The 19,639-nt window shown below is 40.0% G+C and overlaps 1 protein-coding gene across 2 annotated transcripts in view; it reads right to left on the bottom strand.

Moving 5' to 3' along the window:
* ADGRD1 (adhesion G protein-coupled receptor D1) overlaps positions 1-19,639 on the bottom strand; it is an 827,296-nt gene that overhangs the window by 161,096 nt on the left and 646,561 nt on the right. For both annotated transcript variants that reach the window (XM_089653751.1, XM_089653752.1), the window contains one exon: positions 10,234-10,300. In XM_089653751.1, the coding sequence (XP_089509877.1) occupies positions 10,234-10,300 (67 nt within the window). The remainder of the gene's footprint in view (positions 1-10,233; positions 10,301-19,639) is intronic.

Here is a 19,639-nt window from a genome sequence, read left to right as displayed (position 1 = left end):
CAAATGAAATGTATGTCCTTTTTTCCCACAAATGGAGCTTTTTTTGCTGGTATATGATTGTCTCTGTGTTTTTTTATTATTTGCGCTACAAACAAAAATAGACTGACAATTTTGAAAAAAACAATATTTTTAACTTTTTGCTATAAAACATATCCAGTAAAAAAATCAAATTTCGTCATAAATTTAGGCCAAACTGTATTCAGCTACATGTCTTTGCTAGAAAAAATCCCAATACATGTAAATGAATTGGTTTCCATGAAAGTTATAGCGTCTACAAATGGTGGTATATATACTGGATTCTTTCTTTATTTTTTTTATACTAGTAATGGCGATGATCAGCGACTTATAGCGGGACTGTGGTGGGCATTCTGACACTGGGGGGGAACTGACTAATTGCCACTGACATCCCCAGTGACACTAATACAGCTAATAAAAAGCACTGACACTGTACTAATGGCACTGGGCAGGAAAGTATTAACATCTGGGGCAATCAAAGGGTTAACTGTATGCTGTGTGTGCTTTACTGTGTAAGAGCAACACAAAGCAGCATGCCTGAGCTGACAGGAGAGAGATGTGTATTGTTTACATACAGATTGCCAGGTGCGGCCGGGACCCGGCGATCAACAGTTGTAGCCACCAATGGCAACGTGGGTAGGGCACGCACCCCTACCCAGAAATAATAAATCACGTATATATACATGATTTTGCGCAGCCCTGCTGCCCTGTAGCAGTAGTTCAGCTATGGGGCGGTCAAGAAGTGGTTATTTTGCTGGATTTCCTCTCACTTCCTGTTTGGTTATTGAACAAGAAGTGAAGGTAAATCTCCCCAATGGAACACAAAACAAATCTGACAGGGGTTACAACCCTCCCTAGCTGTATCTAAAATGAAATAAAAAAGTTTTGCCTATAATTCTACTTTAATATAAATGCATTATTTTTGTTTAAAATGCTTTTTTTCAGCTTTTCCCCTCGTGCTTCCAGGCTCTATATTAGTCGCATGGTCTGCTATGGATTTGGTTACTTCTTTTTCCCTAAGTAACAATTATAAAATATAGAAACAATCTCATAATCCTTGGTTATTTTCCATGCTGGTTATATTAACAAATGCAACCACCCCAACCTATAACCTTCCTTTGCAGCAAGGAGCACATGGAAGGGCGACGCATGTCAAAAAACAACAAACAATTCCCAGCTCACTTACCAGACAGCTTACAACAAATACAACAAACCACATTAGAGTGTTTCTAAAGGCTTAATTAAAAAAAAAACTACAAACATGTCTATACTTACCTGCTCTGTGCAGTGCTTTTGCACATAGCAGCCCGGATCCTCCTCTTCTTGGGTCCCCCACTGGCGCTCCTTGCCCCTCATTCCTGTCGGGTGCCTCCACAGCAAGCATTTTGCTATAGGGGCACCCAAGCATGCAAACTCCTCAAACGCTGCTCCATGTGTCCATTCACACACGGAGCCATGGTTCAGCCCCACCCCCTCTGTCTCATCATTGGCTCGCTGACTATGACTGACAGCAGTGAGAGCCAATGGCTCCCGCTGCTGTCTCAGCCAATGAGGTTAGGGAGTCCTGAGATAGCTGAGACTCCAGTGCACATCACTGGATTGAGAAAGGGCTTAGGTGGGTATTGGTGGGGCTGAGGGGGATGCTGCACAGAAAATGTTTTTTTTGTCTTCATGCATACAATGCATGAAGGTAAAAAAACTTGAGCCTTTACAACCACTTTAACCTTGTCTAACAATTCACATTAAAATCAAGGGGTTTCATTTGCACACATTTGCAAATATATACGTAAGCTACAGAGGCCACATCACGGCACTCCAGTGTACCTTAAAGGAGGGGCAGGCTCCCTCCAAGTATACCTGCCCTCAATCTATCCATTATTACAGCGCTGAGTGAACTATTGGCGCTTTATAAATACTGTATAATAATAATAATAATTATTATATATGTTGTCCAACTTTGGAGACTCTCTAAATTTATAGAGTACACTGGGTTGCCATGATGTGGCCTCTACAGCTTACACATATCGTTGAAATGTGTGCAAACTAAACCCCTTGGTTTAATAATGAACTTTTAGGCAAGGTTAATTTGGTTTGTGGCAGACTGGCTGGTAAGTGGGCTGGGAATTTTTGTTTGTTGTTTTTCGACATGCTTTGCCCTTTTTATGTGCTCCGTGCTGCAAAGCCAGTTATAGGTTTGGGGTGATTGTTATTTGTTTGCACTGCTGGTGTATTGGTGAGGGGAATATCTTCGCTGCCATTGTGCAGTGCATCCCTAAACCTTTAACGAGGGGTGGGCTCTCTCCAGGCATATCCACCCTCAATCTATCCATTATTAAATGTACATATACAGTATATATATATATATGTGTGTGTGTGTGTGTGTTCCAACCTTGGAGACTCTCAAAATTTATAGAGTTAGGACTGTAGTACACTGGGGTGTCATGACGTGATGTAGCCTCTGCAGCTTACGCACATACTATGTATTTGCAGATGTATACAAACTAAACCCCTTGGTTTTAACGTGAACTGTTAGACAGGGTTAATTTCAGGTTTGTTGCAGGTTGGCAGGTAAGTGAGTTGGGAATTTTCATTTGTTGTGTTTTTTCATATGAACTAATACCAGAACATTAAGCTGGCCACATACAGTATGAGTAGAATTTGGTTCAATTTTCTAAAATTGTTGGTTCAATTTTCTAATCGTTAGTGGGGTCAAATTGACATTTACTTTTGACTGCAGTGATGAGCAGCAGGATGGAAAATTATTTCGAACATGGACACTATTTTTTTACATTAAATGTAGTTTTCATTTGGGAAAGTTCAATCTCTCCAATATCAAATGTTAAAAGCAAACATTTTCTGAAGTAGTTTCAAATGACATTTGTCAAGTCACCGAATGTGCTGGTTTGAATTTTTATATAAAAGTTTGTTAGCTTCAGTGTAGCAATCCCTTACCCCTGGAGGCAGCTAGAGACCCCTAAGTGGCTCAGTAGGCTGACATTTCATCTCAGGTTTGGATCCTTGACTAGCTATGGAGTGTGAAAAAATTGGGTGCCAGTCACTTTTTAAAGGGCTGAGTTTATTCAATCCAAAAAAACCTGAGAGAGGAATTAGGGCACAGACTACCCAAAAGAACAATACACAGACTGCAAAACCTACTTAACATTGATACAGAAAAAGGACCTATAAGCCTCTTACTCTTGACTGTAAAGCAATGTCAGCACACAAATTTCATGAATGAACCACTAGACTTCCTGTGAGGTTGGGGCTTTTACCCAGCTTCTCCAGACAATCCTCCTGCAGTCATAGGTTACCCCGGGTGCCTCTATCCATGTTCCAGCATCACTCCTAGTGTGTAAATCCTTTGGTCAAAGACTGCAAGCTGACAGGGCCCAAACAAAGGCCTTTGTTTGTAAAGCGTATGTGTTCTACCAAGGCAGCATAGCTAGGTAATCAGAGAACTGATACGCACATCCTCCTCTAGCAGTGTCTGGGAGGCAAGAGAGCATCCAGAAAGTTGCCTTATATATTTATACCCCCTAAACATGCAGCACCTGCAATAAACCTCCTAGTTTTAGACCTGGAAGATATAAATCAGAGCAGGGTACCTACTTTAGTTTTGTGACCTGTTGGGAAACAAGTAATTAGGAATCTGGTACTCTTTAATTTGTGCAAATCTAATTATTATCAAACAAATCAAGTAAAGGTGGGGTCACAGCAGTGTTTTTATGATGGAAATATTCATGATAGCGTTAAACTGACTGGTCCTCATGAATTTCAAGTTATTTTTTATCTCAATGCAGGCTCTTTTGTTTTATAGTTATTGGTTTAATATACAATATTACAATTTTAATATATTACAATAGGTTAGTGTCTCACATTATCTACTGCGCAAATGAGAAAAAATAAGAATTATACTTAATAAGTTCACCTTTTAACAAAAAATAATAAGTACACATTTTTTTGCAGGTTATTATGTTCATGGAGCCTCTAAAGCATTGCACCAGCAATCAGCAGATCGCTGGTGACATACAGGTCTTCCCCTGACCTGTCAGTATGTCTGCCTGCTTGTACATCCCATACAATCAAGCAGATACTACTGACAGGAAGGCTCAATGTACTACCACAGGCGACGTGGTAGTTCACAGAAAACTACAAACAAACAGCTGCAAAGGCTGCCAGGACCACAGAATGCTGTGAATGAATGACGCAGCCGGGCGGGCAGAGCCCCACACGGCCATGTTTTTTAAAAATTGTGACAGCTAACGCGGGGGGGGGGGGGGGGGGGTGCGAAGGCCAGGCAGATCGTACCAAATTACACCCAGAATATGGGTGTAATGTAAAATGATACAAAAGGTGAACTTATTCTTTAAATAGGAAAGAATCTATTTACTGTTTGCATTTCTTTGTTTTGTATTATATGGGCACTGTCATTTGTCTTTGTAAGGTTTTGCTGACATTTTGCTACTAATTCACCTCTTAGGTCACAGCACAGTAATCATCTTTTTATTTGTGTCCTCAGGTTAAAAAGTTTAAAACCCCTGCCCTACAAGGCTCCAGTACTAGGAAAGTTTTGATTAGAATGTCCTTAGATCTCGCAGAAACATCTATATCATCAGTATAACACAGTATCTGTATTTGTTTGATAAAGATATGGTCTATTGTTTGTATGCTTTCCTCTCTAATAATTCTACTTTTTAAATGTTCTTTCTCTTTATCTCCACATATGTTCTGTATTATTATCATTATATATCTATTGTGTTCGCTATTGTAAAATGCTGTGGTCCTCTACATAAATAAACAAATTTTATATATATATATACATATATATACATACACTTCTGCATGTCTTATCCCCTTTGATGATGTGCAGTTAGCACGAAACGCGTCAGCTAAGGAGCTACAGCGTCACTATCTCTTTGCCGCCGGCACCATGGAGGCCATCTTCTAATTCACCTCATGGTCAGTGTTTGTTTGTTTTCCTCACCTATGTCATACTGTATAAGAAATAAATATCTTTTAAACGGTATTATGCTATTGGTCTCCTTTCTTTGTGGCCCTTGGTGAGTCACTCATCACCTATAGAGCCACCTAAGAGAGAGACTGTGGATTACTAGCAACAGCCAGCGGGAGGAGGAATATCTGGCTTGACCTGACCCTTTGAAGCTACCAGTGGATCTAGTGGAGATATTTTATCTCTAAATGCGCAGTTACACTGTGCATCTGGTGAGTGCACAGCCTTATCCTTTTCACGTTCACTGCATGGAAGCAGCACTTTGAAGGAGAGAAATTGTCACTAAGACTGGTTTTGCACCGCATGTTACTCTGCTTGTGATATAATCTTTTGGGAACACATTAGTCACCCAACCACTATATATCGATATCTTGGACTTTTTATTCAAATATTTGTGTTATAGCGCCGCATCCTTCATATTTTATGTCTAAACGTGCTGAGAAGGTACTGTCCTGTTTTTCACTCTTTTAGGCTCCATGCACACTGAGTATTTTAATAACGCTGGTAACATTAGCTGTGTAAAGTCACGTTCAGCATTTTTTAGCATTTTTGTGTTAGTGTTTAGCTGTGTTTTGCTGCATTTTTTACGTGTTTGCGCTTTATAGAGTTTTTTTTACCCAAAAAAATGTTTTTTTTTAGTCAAAAAAATTCCAAAAACACTGGTTTGCCATGATTTACCACGTTTTACCATGTTTTGCAGCGTTAGAGCGTTTTTACAGCTAAAAAACTCCTCTAGAAACCCACTAGTCCTGGGGGTTTTTTCCAGTCAAAAAACGTCCCTGCCAAAAAACATTGATTACAGGCTATGTGTGCATGGACACATAGGATAACTGGGGAGTTTACTGGCTGTAGAAAAAAAATGTCAAAAGCAAAAAACAGCAGCTGTAAAAATGTCCAATGTGCATGAGGACTTACTTCAATCACGTCATCACTGAAAGACATATAAATTCAGACTGAAGTTGGTTCACTGTATTCATTAATTTTGTTATTTTTCTACAGATGTAGATGTAGGTGTAGATAGATATCACTCCCTGAAAGCAATTGAACATAATTTTGGAAGAAAATACTGAATTAATGGTTCGGGAGATAGCAAATGCAGTTGGTGTGGGGAAATCAAATGTTTCAAGGATTGTGAACCTCTGTCAAGAGACAGGGTCGGAGGATACTTCTCGGAAAGGACGTTGTGGAAGAAAAAGAAAGACTACACTGAGGGATGATGGTCTAATCAGAAGAAATAGCATGATAAACCAAAAGAAGTCCAGTAGGGACATCAAAAGGGAGCGTGCATCTCATGGAGTTAATGCAGACTCTTCCACTGTGCATTGCCAACTCCTCCATTGTGGTCGCAGAGCCAGGAGTCCAGTTAAGAAGCAACTCTTGACACTCATGAAGAAGAAGTGGTTGTTCTGGGCAAAGAAGCGTAGAGACTGGACAGTGGAGCAGTGGAAGAAAGCAATATTCTCAGAAAAAACACTGTTTTATTTTCATGGACAGAGATAAAACTTAATTCAGAGCTTTGCCTGGAGAACCTCTTCAAACTGACCACATCCAGCAAGCCCCTATACGCCCACCTAAAGCCATGTTTTGGGGGTGCTTTACTGCTCATGGACCAGAAACACTTCACCCCATTGAAGGCATAATGGACAGTAATAAGTATTTAGGTGTTCTGATAGCAAAACTGACCCCGATACTAAAGAGTTGGTTTCCTGATGGAGATGAAGTGTTCCAGCAAGAACTACCTGCTACAATTTCAAGTTAACTAAGGATTTTGTTTTACCCCAAAAAATTAACAGTATTGGAATGCCCAGGAAATTTACCTGACTTAACCCAGTAGAAACCCTGTGGACCATTGTGAAGGCTTGCATAAGAAAGATGGATTGTACAACAAAAATTAAAACGATAAAAAATGTTCCAAAATTGTGATTTAGGGACCCTGAAGTGAAGGTTTTGTGTGAAAATTTAATGGCATGGTAGTCTTCTAAACCTGAAATTGTCTCCTTGTAATATCCTGTTTGTTCCAACTAATTTCCACAGTACTTTATACAGTAAATACTATATATATATACAGTCACAGTCATACAGTCTCTATACACCACCACAATGGATTTGAAATGAAACAAACAAGATGTGCTTTAACTGCAGACTGTCAGCTTTAATTTGAGGGTATTTACATCCAAATCAGATGAACGGTGTAGAAATTACAACAGTTTGCATATGTGCCTCCCATTTGTTAAGGGACCAAAAGTAATGGGACAATTGGCTTCTCAGCTGTTCCATGGACAGGTGTGCGTGTTATTCCCTCATTATCCCAATTACAATGAGCAGATAAAAGGTCCAGAGTTCATTTCAAGTGTGCTATTTGCATTTGGAATCTGTTGCTTTCAACTCTCAAGATGAGATCCAAAGAGCTGTCACTATCAGTGAAGCAAGCCATCATTAGGCTGAAAAAACAAAACAAACCCATCAGAGAGATAGCAAAAACATTAGGCGTGGCCAAAACAACTCTTTGGAACATTCTTAAAAAGAAGGAACACACAGGTGGGCTCAGCAACACCAAAAGACCCAGAAGACAATGGAAAACAACTGTGGTGGATGACCAAAGAATTCTTTCCCTGGTGAAGAAAACACCCTTCACAACAGTTGGCCAGATCAAGAACACTCTCCAGGAGGTAGGTGTATGTGTGTCAAAGTCAACAATCAAGAGAAGACTTCACCAGAGTGAATACAGAGGGTTTACCACAAGATGTAAACCATTGGTGAGCCTCACAAACAGGAAGGCCAGATTAGAGTTTGTCAAACGACATCTAAAAAAGCCTTCACAGTTCTGGAACAACATCCTTTGGACAGATGAGACCAAGATCAACTTGTACCAGAGTGATGGGAAGAGAAGAGTATGGAGAAGGAAAGGAACTGCTCATGATCCTAAGCATACCACCTCATCAGTGAAGCATGGTGGTGGTAGTGTCATGGTGTGGGCATGTATGGCTGCCAATGGAACTGCTGCTCTTGTATTTATTGATGATGTGACTGCTGACAAAAGCAGCAGGATGAATTCTGAAGTGTTTCGGGAATATTATCTGCTCATATTCAGCCAAATGCTTCAGAGCTCATTGGACGCTGTTTCACAGTGCAGATGGATAATGACCCAAAGCATACTGCAAAAAAACCATAGAGTTTTTTAAGGGAAAGAAGTGGAATGTTATGCAATGGCCAAGTCAATCATCTGACCTGAATCCGATTGAGCATGCATTTCACTTGCTGAAGACAAAACTGAAGGGAAAATGCCCCAAGAACAAGCAGGAACTGAAGACAGTTGCAGTAGAGGCCTGGCAGAGCATCACCAGGGATGAAACCCAGCGTCTGGTGATGTCTATGCGTTCCAGACTTCAGGCTGTCATTGACTGCAAAGGATTTGCAACCAAGTATTAAAAAGTGAAAGTTTGATTTATGATTATTATTCTGTCCCATTACTTTTGGTCCCTTAACAAGTAGGAGGCACATATGCAAACTGTTGTAATTCCTACACCGTTCACCTGATTTAGATGTAAATACTCTCAAATTAAAGCTGACAGTCTGCAGTTAAAGCACATCTTGTTTGTTTCATTTCAAATCCATTGTGGTGGTGTATAGAGCCAAAAATGTTAGAATTGTGTTGATGTCCCAATATTTATGGACCTGACTGTATATATATATATATATATATATATATATATATATATACACATACATACACACACGTATATACAGTATATAAAGAATTACAGTAAAACTAAATTGTATTTTTGTGGCTCTCTAACAATATAAGAAGCAATATAAGAAACAGAAATATAATGCCATTAGGCACTAACCCAAAAAAGCCACTTTTTATTTTTCCTCAACATTATTTGTGATCAAATACTCAATTCTTGCATCATTTCTTGATTATTAACTCATAGAATGGCTCTACTGACCTCAGGGAGACAGTTCTTTAGACCATGACTTAAAAATATATATTTGGCTGATCTAGAGGAAATAAAAGTCCCAAGTCCTGATGAATTGTTCATCTATAATTACTTGGTTAGGTGTATTGAATCTAGTCACAGAAAGAAACCCGTAAGGGCTAGAAATAAGTCAGTTGACAATACTCCCACTGTGGAGCTCTAAAGCAGACTCTCAAGATGGCATTATTTTATCTCTTAGTTCCAGTGAATATTCATTTGTGTCACCAGCGACTTTCAGGCTGTGAGCACCTTCAGAGTTAGTGATTATGGTAAATTAAACTAATCCTTCCTTGGCATTAGGTATGAAGCTTGTAAGATAAAATAAAGTGCCTTAATACCTTAAAATACTTGGTTGCAAATTTAAATAATGTGTTTAATATGTAAAAGCCTAAACATTCTTATGATATAAAGGGCAAGCTATGAAAAGCGTTTTTTTTCCCATTCAGTCCTATTTTGACAATATTTAATATATTATGAGTTATTTTATAGTGTAGATGCTGAAGATTGCTTATTTTTTGTCATAAACCTGTTATATAGACAACATAGACAAACTAGCCTTTTTTTCTCAGAGCAGGCACCACTGGCTGTCTTAACATACCTCAAAGCAAACTAACCTCAGTTTCTAAAGACAGACTCCATAGGTTGACTGAATATACCTTTGCAATGTTTCCTGTTCAGGTGCAACTGTTCAGGAACTCCACTGACTCTCTCTCCAACCTTCAGGTCTTCAGCAAGTCAGAATCAAGCCATGATCCTCCTGTACTGCATAATGCAATGCAGGGCCTCCTAATAGAATCTGGGGGAATTGTGGGATGCTAGGGAGCAAGCCTAAACCTTTATTGCAAGTTGGGACGTATATATGGTTTTGGGGGCTCCTGAGACCAGAGGCACCAATGTTAAAGTATGTGTTTGTGTGTGTGTGGGTTATTTAATTACTATGCGTGCCCCCACTGAAAAGATTGAACCTCCTTACTTTGCTGGTGTCCATTACAACAGATTAGAAAATAATGGAACATCCAAAATCTTAGAGTTGTCACCAAAACAAGGTAAGGGAAAACTTACAATGCTGACACTTGTTTCGGTGACAACTGTCCCCTCACTTTGAACATTTGTGAAAATTTCCAGTCCTTCAACATTTTTTTTTACTATGTTTGTAATGCTGATGTCTTTCATTTGGTTCTGGTCACACAACAGCAACCAAAATTTATGTTTATTTACTATACTTACTTTTCGCCTTCTCCATAGCTGCCCAAAGCTGATGTTACAGACACAATGCAGATCACCAAGGATGAACCTGAAATGATAGTAGGTTACATATTATGTGAAAATTATACTTTTTTCATACTGGAACACCTGCAGGTTTAGCCAGACAATAGGTGCAAAAAAGAAAATAAATTTAACTAATGTGGGGTATATTACATTGATGTGGTATTATGAGTCCCATGGCTTTTGGGTGTAAAGTAAGTCAGCTGTGACATGATAAACATGGCTTCTTTATCCTATAGTTGAAAAACATATCTGGTTTATTTAATAAGACAAATAGCAAATAGTAACCAGAAACCATTATCCACCGAGAAAACAGAATTGGAATACTAGAGTAGACATCCACCATTTAAATATTTAAATCATCATCCCATCCTAATAGTGCATTTAATATTGCTCAGTCCAGTGACAAATACTTTGCATTGAGTTGTTTTGCAGTGTCTGGAGCTGTCAACCCCAGACATTCAGGAGATATACTGGATTGGTTAAAGATATTTGACTGGAGTGTGTACAAACCACCCACTAACATAGGCCCATATTTATGCAACCAAGAGCACAATATCTCCAAGTCACCTTAATAGGAGAACATATATATAGTTTATACCCGGGGGTTTACTATTGGGGACTTTTCCCTATATACACTGACTACATGAGAGAAAGCAGGTAGGTTGCCTGCTGATTATCAGTTTGAAACTGATGTATACATACTGAGTGTACGGAAGTTCGATTTGGGATACCATTAAACTACTCTCATCCCTCAACTGCATTTATATGAGTCAGTGGGTGTTTTGTGCTACAATGTACCTTTAGGTTGGATCCATTTGATCTGAAGTGATATGGTGGTAGCCCGTCTTGGAATTGGTCTCTGAGATGATCTTCCTCCCTTTTTTACCCCTGAATCCACCCTAGAGACTTTTAACCATCCATCTTTTATATATGTCCTGATCAGCAAATGGCAACACATACCCAGCCAGTCCTGAGGAAGTGAGAAAAGTTTACGAAACGCATTGGCATCTGAGCATGGAGACGCTGTGGGCATGAGAACTAAGGCTTATATTGAACCATGATAGTCATACTTAAGTGACCACTAAAATATTTGATTTATATTGATATGCCTAGTTACAGGCTGCATCTCAGGGTTGAGTGATAGAAAACAACAGACATTATGTGTTGTAACTATTTTATTCTAATAATTTTAATTCTGTGGAAATAAAAATAGGAAATGTTAATGGTTTGCCTCGCGCTGTGCCTATAAAGTCCATTTTTCTTTTGGTAACATTGGTTCCAAAAATTAGTTATACACATTTTAGGATGTGGCACGTTCAGGGTCTCGTATATTTCTTTTATTTTTACCTGTTGATTCTGTCAGCAGCACACTTCTTGTCTTAGAGGTGACAACACTCACTCACTATACTGCATGTATTGAGGAGCAGCATTGTACCCCAAAGGATAGGCAGTGTATTAATACAACAAAACAACTACCCCTCTATTTATCTCTATGAGATAGGGTGGAGGTCTTCTGTAGTCCACAGGATGTGAACAGTGCAGACAAGGCAGCCTGCACAGTCTTTTAGAAGCGCATTTCTTTTCTGGTAAGATCAACAGGTTATTATTATTATTATTATTAATATTATACAAGATTTATATAGTGCCATTAGTTTGTGCAGCACTTTACAACATAAGGGCAGACAGTATAATTACAATACAAAAACCAAAAAGAATATCACCATGCTACCCCAAATAGCAAAGTGTATACTGTATATCCAAATTATATAAACGGTGCCTCTAAAAAAAAATTTAAATATATATATATATATAATACTAATTATTGTTGCCGCTGCTCACTGCACTGTGTTCCCACACCAAAATACTAAATATATCAAAAAAGAGTGCAGCGCGACAAATCTAAACACAAAGATGCAAAATAACAATCAACTCTTCCCAATAATGCTATGTAGGGTTGGGCTTGATGTTTGAGTCGACCATAAGTGGCATTGTGGGGCATGGCGGCCTTTCACGCCCCACAATGCACTGCGCCCTGACAGGTGCAATGGTTTGGCCAATCACAGAGCATGATGACATCACAAGGGATGGGGTGAACTCCCCCCAAGCTGTGGACTGACCCCGCCCCCTTGTAATGTCATCACAGTGTTTAAGAACTGTCAGGCCGGCGCAGCAGTCAGAGAGCAGGAGCCAGCGTTGAAAGCAGAGCAATTTTTATTTTTATTTTTTTGGGGTTGGCAGTCATCGTGATTGACATTGGATCTACTGTACTTCCGTGGACATTTTAAAAATTTTTGTTTTTAATAAAGGACTTTTCAAAAACTGTCTTCTGTCATTTTTTACACTACACTTTTTGTGAATAAGTAGCAGTACCATGTACCCCATACTCATTCACATGGGGGGTGGGATCTGGGGCCCCCTTGTTAAAGTGGGATTCCAGATTCTGATAAGCCCCTGCCCGCAGACCGCCCCTGCCCAAAAGCTCCCCCCATGTTGGGGCCATATGGTCTGGTATGATTCAGAAAGGAGAGGACGCTCGCTCATGCCCCCCCCCCCCCCCCCCCATTCCTGACCTGCCAGGTTGCATGCTCGGATAAGAGTCTGATTTTGGGGGACCCCATGCCATTTTTTTAAATTTTGGTGTGGGGGTTCCCCTCAAAATCTATACCAGACCCAAAGAGCTTGATATGGATGGAGGGGGACCCCACGCATTTTTTTTAGAAACATTTTTTTTCAGCGTATGACTTAACTTAGGGCCCTATGAGGAAGTCACGCTATGGAGTGATGAAATGGTTCAGGGGTGGTACCTAGATGGTGTCAGCACACCCAAAGGGTCCAGAATCACCATTTTTTCATATTTCACCCTGGATGTCCAGGCTTAAAATTACAGCAGCTATTTGAATGATTGAATCTAGTGCACTTGATCGGAGAGTAACATTTTAATCCTTTAATAAAACTGAATAGTGACACACTACACTAGGAGATTCCGTGTTCCTTTTCCCATTGTATCCCATAGAGTGGAGTAGTTCTGACACAAGGAGATGAATAGAAGACGCAGTGAAGATCTGCGATAATTTCTATTACCCAATATTTGGGAAGGCGCTTTCTGACTTTCACTGCAAGGTGGGTCATGGTGTGGAGGTTAAAGGCAGTGGATACAGATGGTGGTGCACTGCGGTGGAGTAATTTTCACGTGTATGTGGAACAAGACACATGTTTACTATTGGAAGGTTAAATCACAAAACCATTTAAAAGATATGGATGTGGACTTTTTCTAACACAGAAATTAATCACTATTATTCACAATTACAATACAGTAATACAATAAAATATAAATACAATAAAATAAAATACAGGAGCAATCAGAGAGTCCTGCTCATTAGAGCCTATAATCTAAAAGGGAGGGTCAAGAGATGCATTAGGTAATAACTGTGGGGAATGAGCTGATGTAGACAATAAAAGTACAGTTGTTAGGTGGGGGCAGGGTAGCCACTCTGAAGAGAAGGGTTTTAAGGGACCATCAAAAGGTGGACAGAGTAGGAGAGAGTCAGACAAGTTGGGGTAGGGAGTTACAGAGGATGGGAAAGGCTCAGGAGAAGTCCTGGAGGTGAGCATGGGAGGAGATGACAAAGAAGCTAGAGAGCAGGTTGGTATTTTGAGACTAGGTTAGTAATGTAGCTGGGGGCCAAGTTGTGGATGTGGTTGTTGTTGTTAGTATCTTGCATTTAATTTGTTGAATGAGTGGAATCCAGTAGAGGGGTCAGCAGAGAAGGGTAGCAGACACTGAATGGTTGGTAAGGTGGATAAGTCTGGCAGCAGCATTTATGATGGACTGAAGGGGGAATAGTCTATGTAAAGATAAGCCAGTTAGGAGGGAGTTGCACTAGTCAAGGTTAGAGATGACCAGGGAGTGGACTAGGAGCTTTGTGGTGTCATTGGTTAGGAAGTGGCGTATTTTAGAGATGTTGCAGAGGTATTTATTTACAATGATCGAAGAGATAGACCAAAACACTTCGGACTGTAAGTTTAACAGTGCAAAAGAAGCACATAACAAAATGTAATTGTAAGAGAGCATTTATTCTTCGAATAAAAGGTAATGCCTGCCTGGTGGGTGTCACTATTCATCCAGGTGGTGGTGAATTTGTAATAAACCATGGCAAGGGCTCCATAACAGCAAACAGAGTTTGATCCAAGCTATTTTGTAAACATATATCTACCTTAGGCTGATTTTAGTGTGAAACCAAAAGACATGATTTCTCTAAATTGTTAAAAAGGGAAATGTGGTTGGCTTCTCTGAATTACTGCTCTTTGCACATTATTGTTGTTTTTTTTTGTGCCTAACTAAATACGCCTGCTATGGATTACTGCACTGCAGTAGCACTGTTCCCAAAGACAATTCTGTAAAGTGCTGGATACTTCAGTATGGATGTCAATGCTGACCTTTACACAAGCACAAAACTATATTATTAACATTACAAAGCAGAAATGCTGTTTAAGCAGGGGTTCAATTAAACCATAGGACTGATGAAGGTTAGGGTGGTAAAAGTTGAAGGAGGTTCGATAAAGAACTTGGTCTTGTTGCAGGCTGAGACATATATTTCTGCAAATGCAACTGCATCTCTCTTTCCTCTCAGTAAAAGCCTATCTTGTTAAAAGTAAAATAGAATGCCATGCATAAATGTGTTATTTTTTGGAAAAAAAATATTTTTTATGGTCAGATAGCTACTGCATTTAAAGTGTATATGTCAAACAGAGAAACAGGTCTGCTGCAGTTGCTGACAATGCATTACCATTGTTTTAATACTTAGGAGGACTAGATAAGGACTTCCAACATTTCCATGAATTTCCCAATTTGCATAGTTGTTCTGGGTTAGTGACTCACTAAGTACTGAAGCTAATGAGGCAATATAGCAAACAGGCAGCCAGCATATTTTAAGAAAGAGGTAAGCAACTCCTCCATATTTCGCTCATGACAGATTTATGTTAATAAAGGCATGGCGCCCTCCCAGGCTCTGTCAATCTACTGCCATACTTCATGCATTGCTTTTTCTTGACTTTTCTTCCAGATCTAATTTTACCTGCAGTATTAGGAATGCTGCCTAAAATGGTGTTTGATTTAAGCCTTTTATATTGAAAAAAAAATCTGTTTTTGAACTCGTGCCTGCCTGTGTCTACCTCAATCTGGTTCTGCTTCATGATACCTCCACAGTCTCAGCCTTGGCATCATCACAGCTACCCCTCCCTCCCCATCCTACCTCCAGCCTGCCTGTGCCAGAAACAAGACTGAATAGTTGACACTGATTGAGAGGACAGCAGAAAGAAGCATGCACTAATAGAACGAGCGCCAGACCAAAGGATAAAATAAAACATATTTAATAGTTTAAACTAAAAAATAGCCAAAACATTTTGTTGATCAGAAAAAAACAGCTTTTTCTAATCTCCAAAATGCGTTGGATGTTTTTTAGAATAAACTATTAAATTAATTTGGACTTTTTTATCCTTTTTCCTTTTCCATTAGTGTATGCTTTTTTTCTAGTAACCTGCTGGGGTACTCAAAGGAGGTACTGTATTGTGAGCCGCCTAACCTGAGCCAGTAAACCTTCTGAATGTTTTTATTTTCTCATTACTTTGTATGATATCACTTCAAAGTCCCAGCACCTCTTGGGTGCTTTTTTCATCATTGGAGACTGAGAGGACAGCAGTGCAAGGCTAGGGTGTCCAATCACCCCCAAGCATTGGCTCTGCTTGGTGGACAAAACCTCTTTAGCTGCAAAGAAAGAAAGAAAGTAAAATGTTAAGTCTTTCTTTGCTCTTATGTAAAACTGATGTGCTCTGTAAGTAGTGCAGTTGTAAAACGTGCTGCATTGTTTAATCAGCTAATTACTATATGCTCTGATTAAAGAAGTCATGGTTAAATAGAATTTGACTCAGATGGGCTCTTTTTTGTTCAGTGTTGAATAACTTATCTCCAGGAAATATTCTTTTACCCATCATCCAAACTAATTAGCTTTTCATGGGTTACCACACATGGGAATAACTTTTAACCGTAGTCCCCATGGCTTTCTATCCTAATGGTTCATATGCAATTTGGTTCCCTCTGGGGTAATATGCGAACACCTGCATATATTCTACATAAAATGCCACTACTATGAGGTCAAACAGTAAAGTGGACTAGTGCATAAAAATAAAATGCTAATTTACAATGAAATCAGCTTGGACACGACACTGATGCTGTAAAGTAAAAACAAACACTACAAAGTTCAGTTACCCAGCTGTTTCCTTGCCATCTGTTTGTGACAATGCAGATTGACAGGGATAGTATAACCCCATGGCTATATGAATCCAGTGAATGTAGTTTCTATTTTACACAGTTTATACACTAAACTGTAGGTTTCCTCTCAAAAGAATCAGAGCATCAGTTATGACTAAACCACACTGGTAAAATCACACTACTTTTTCCACTGCAGCACGCAATGTATTCTACCAAACCTGCTGCTCCCGTTCCCCATGTTTCACTTTTTTAAAGACCAAAAGGCGGTAACCCTATGGAGTATTCAGCATCAAGATTGTTGTTAGTGATTATGTATTTAGTTGCTTCTGGGGTTTTAGAGATGAAAGTGTTGCAAGCGTCTCAACTATTTTATTCTCTTCTTGGTATATATTTGCTGCTTTAGCTAGTGATATATATATATATATATATATATATATATATATATACACACAGTGGGGCAAAAAAGTATTTAGTCAGCCACCAATTGTGCAAGTTCTCCCACTTAAAAAGATGAGAGAGGCCTGTAATTGGCATCATAGGTAGACCTCAACTATGAGAGACAAAATGAGAAACAAAATCCAGACAATCACATTGGCTGATTTGGAAATAATTTATTTGCAAATTATGGTGGAAAAAAAGTATTTGGTCAATATCAAAAGTTCATCTCAATACTTTGTTATATATCCTTTGTTGGCAATGACAGAGGTCAAACGTTTCCTGTAAGTCTTCACAAGGTTGGCACACACTGTTGCTGGTATGTTGGCCCATTCCTCCATGCAGATCTCCTCTAGAGCAGTGATGTTTTGGGGCTGTCGCTGGGCAACACGGACTTTCAACTCCCTCCAAAGGTTTTCTATGGGGTTGAGATCTGGAGACTGGCTACAACACTCCAGGACCTTGAAATGCTTTTTACGAAGCCAGTCCTTCGTTGCCCGGGCGGTATGTTTGGGATCATTGTCATGTTGGAAGACTCAGCCAGGTGCCATTGATACAGGCAATGAGTGCAGGACAGAGAAGCCTCTTAAAGAAGAAGGTACAGGTCTGTGAGAGCCAGAAATCTTGCTTGTTTGTAGGTGACTAAATACTTTTTTTCCACCATAACTTGCAAATAAATTCTTTCCAAATCAGCCAATGTGATTGTCTGGATTTTGTTTCTCATTTTGTCTCTCATAGTTGAGGTCTACCAATGATGCCAATTACAGGCCTCTCTCATCTTTTTAAGTGGGAGAACTTGCACAATTGGTGGCTGACTAAATACTTTTTTGCCCCACTGTATATATATACACACACACACACACACACTTCTCAAAAAATTTAAAGGAACACTATGAAAACACATCAGATCTCAATGAGGAAAAATATCATGCTGGATATCTATACTGATATGGACTGGGTAATGTGTTAGGAACGTAAGGATGCCCCATGGAAATTAAAATTGTCAACCTACAAAGGAATGTATTCAAAGACACCCCGAAAATCAAAGTGAAAAAATTATGCTGCAGGCTATTCCATTTTGCTAAAATTGCATTGCAGCAACTCAAAATAGTACTCAGTAGTTTGTATGGCCCCCACATGCTTGTATGCATGCCTGACAATGTCGGGTCATGCTCCTAATGAGACGACGGTTGGTGAACTGGGGTATTTCCTCCCAGATCTGGACCAAGAAGTCACTGAGCTCCTGGACAGCCTGAGGTGCAACCTCAGATCAGTTGGACGGACCGAAACATGATATCCCAGAGGCGTTCTATTGGATTTAGGTAAGGTGAGCATGAGGACCATTCAATGGTATGAATTCCTTCATCCTCCAGGAACTGCCTGCATACTCTCGCCACATGTTGTGCACCAGGAGGAACCCAGGACCCACTGCATCAGTGTAGGGTCTGACAATGGGTCCAAGGATTTTATCCGATACCTAATGGCAGTCAGGGTGCCATTGTCTAGCCTGTAGAGGTCTGTGCATCTTTCCATGGATATGCCTCCCCAGACCATCATGTCTGTCACATGTGCTTAGGGTGAACCTGCGCTCATCTGTGAAAAGCACAGGGTGCCAGTGGCAGACCTGCCAATGCTGGTGTTAAATGATAAATGCCAACCAAGGTCTATGGTGCTGGGCAGTGAGCACAGGGCCCACTAGAGGATGTCAGGCCCCCAGGCCACTCTCATGAAGTCTGTTTCTGATTGTTTGGTCAGAGACATTTATACCAGTGGCCTGCTGGAGGTCATTTTGTAGGGCTCTGGCAGTGCTCATCCTGTTCCTCCTTGCACAAAGGAGTAGATACCGGTCCTGGATAGTTTTATATGTTAACCTCCATACTCTCCAATCCCTTTTCCTCCTCCCTTTACCTTTCCTTTCCCCCCTACCTAAATGAAGCAACTTTTCAGCATGGGATAATTTGTTGCTATCATTGTGTATGTACATCCAAACTCTTTTATAAAAACTATTGATACAAAAAAATATATATCCTTTGCAGTGTGGTTGTGCTCACGCTGCAAGGGTTAACTGCTCATTTATGTCTAGGGGAACAGTAAAAGGAGATTTACTTACCAGATGCTCTGCTACTCCCCACAGTTAGACTGGTCCCCATAGCTTCTGCACCCCCACACTCCATCAGCCTATAATATTGACATTATCAAGACCATAGCAAAGTCCATAGCCCTGCTCTGGACACAAGAACGCCAAGGGACAGTCCACCACCAGACCGTGGAGGAGTGTCACTTGTCGGGGTAGTGGAGGATTAGGTACTGTAAATAAAACTGTTTCTCCTCTCCCCTGGACAAAACAAGCAATTACTCATCACAGTGTGGGTACAGCCTCACTACAAGGAATACAAGGAATACAACCCCTGGCAAAAAGTTTGGAACCATCACTCTTGGAAAATGTTCATGCAATTGTTTAATTGTGTAGAAAAACAAAAAATCACAGACATGCCTCAAAACTATTTTCATTTAACATTCCAACCATTTGGCTTTAACCGGTTGCCAACAAGCCATAGTACATATACTGATATACATGATTTTGCATTTCGGGTAGGGGGCGTGCGTGAGGCGCGTGGCAGCCCTACTCGCGCTGCCAATCGCGGCTGCGGTTGTCAATCA

This window comes from Staurois parvus, unplaced genomic scaffold (genome assembly GCF_062004578.1).
Source record: "Staurois parvus isolate SC_StPar_1 unplaced genomic scaffold, SC_StPar_1.0 ptg000719l, whole genome shotgun sequence".
Taxonomy (NCBI): Eukaryota; Metazoa; Chordata; class Amphibia; order Anura; family Ranidae; genus Staurois; species Staurois parvus.
This window is presented reverse-complemented; position numbering and strand designations above follow the sequence as displayed.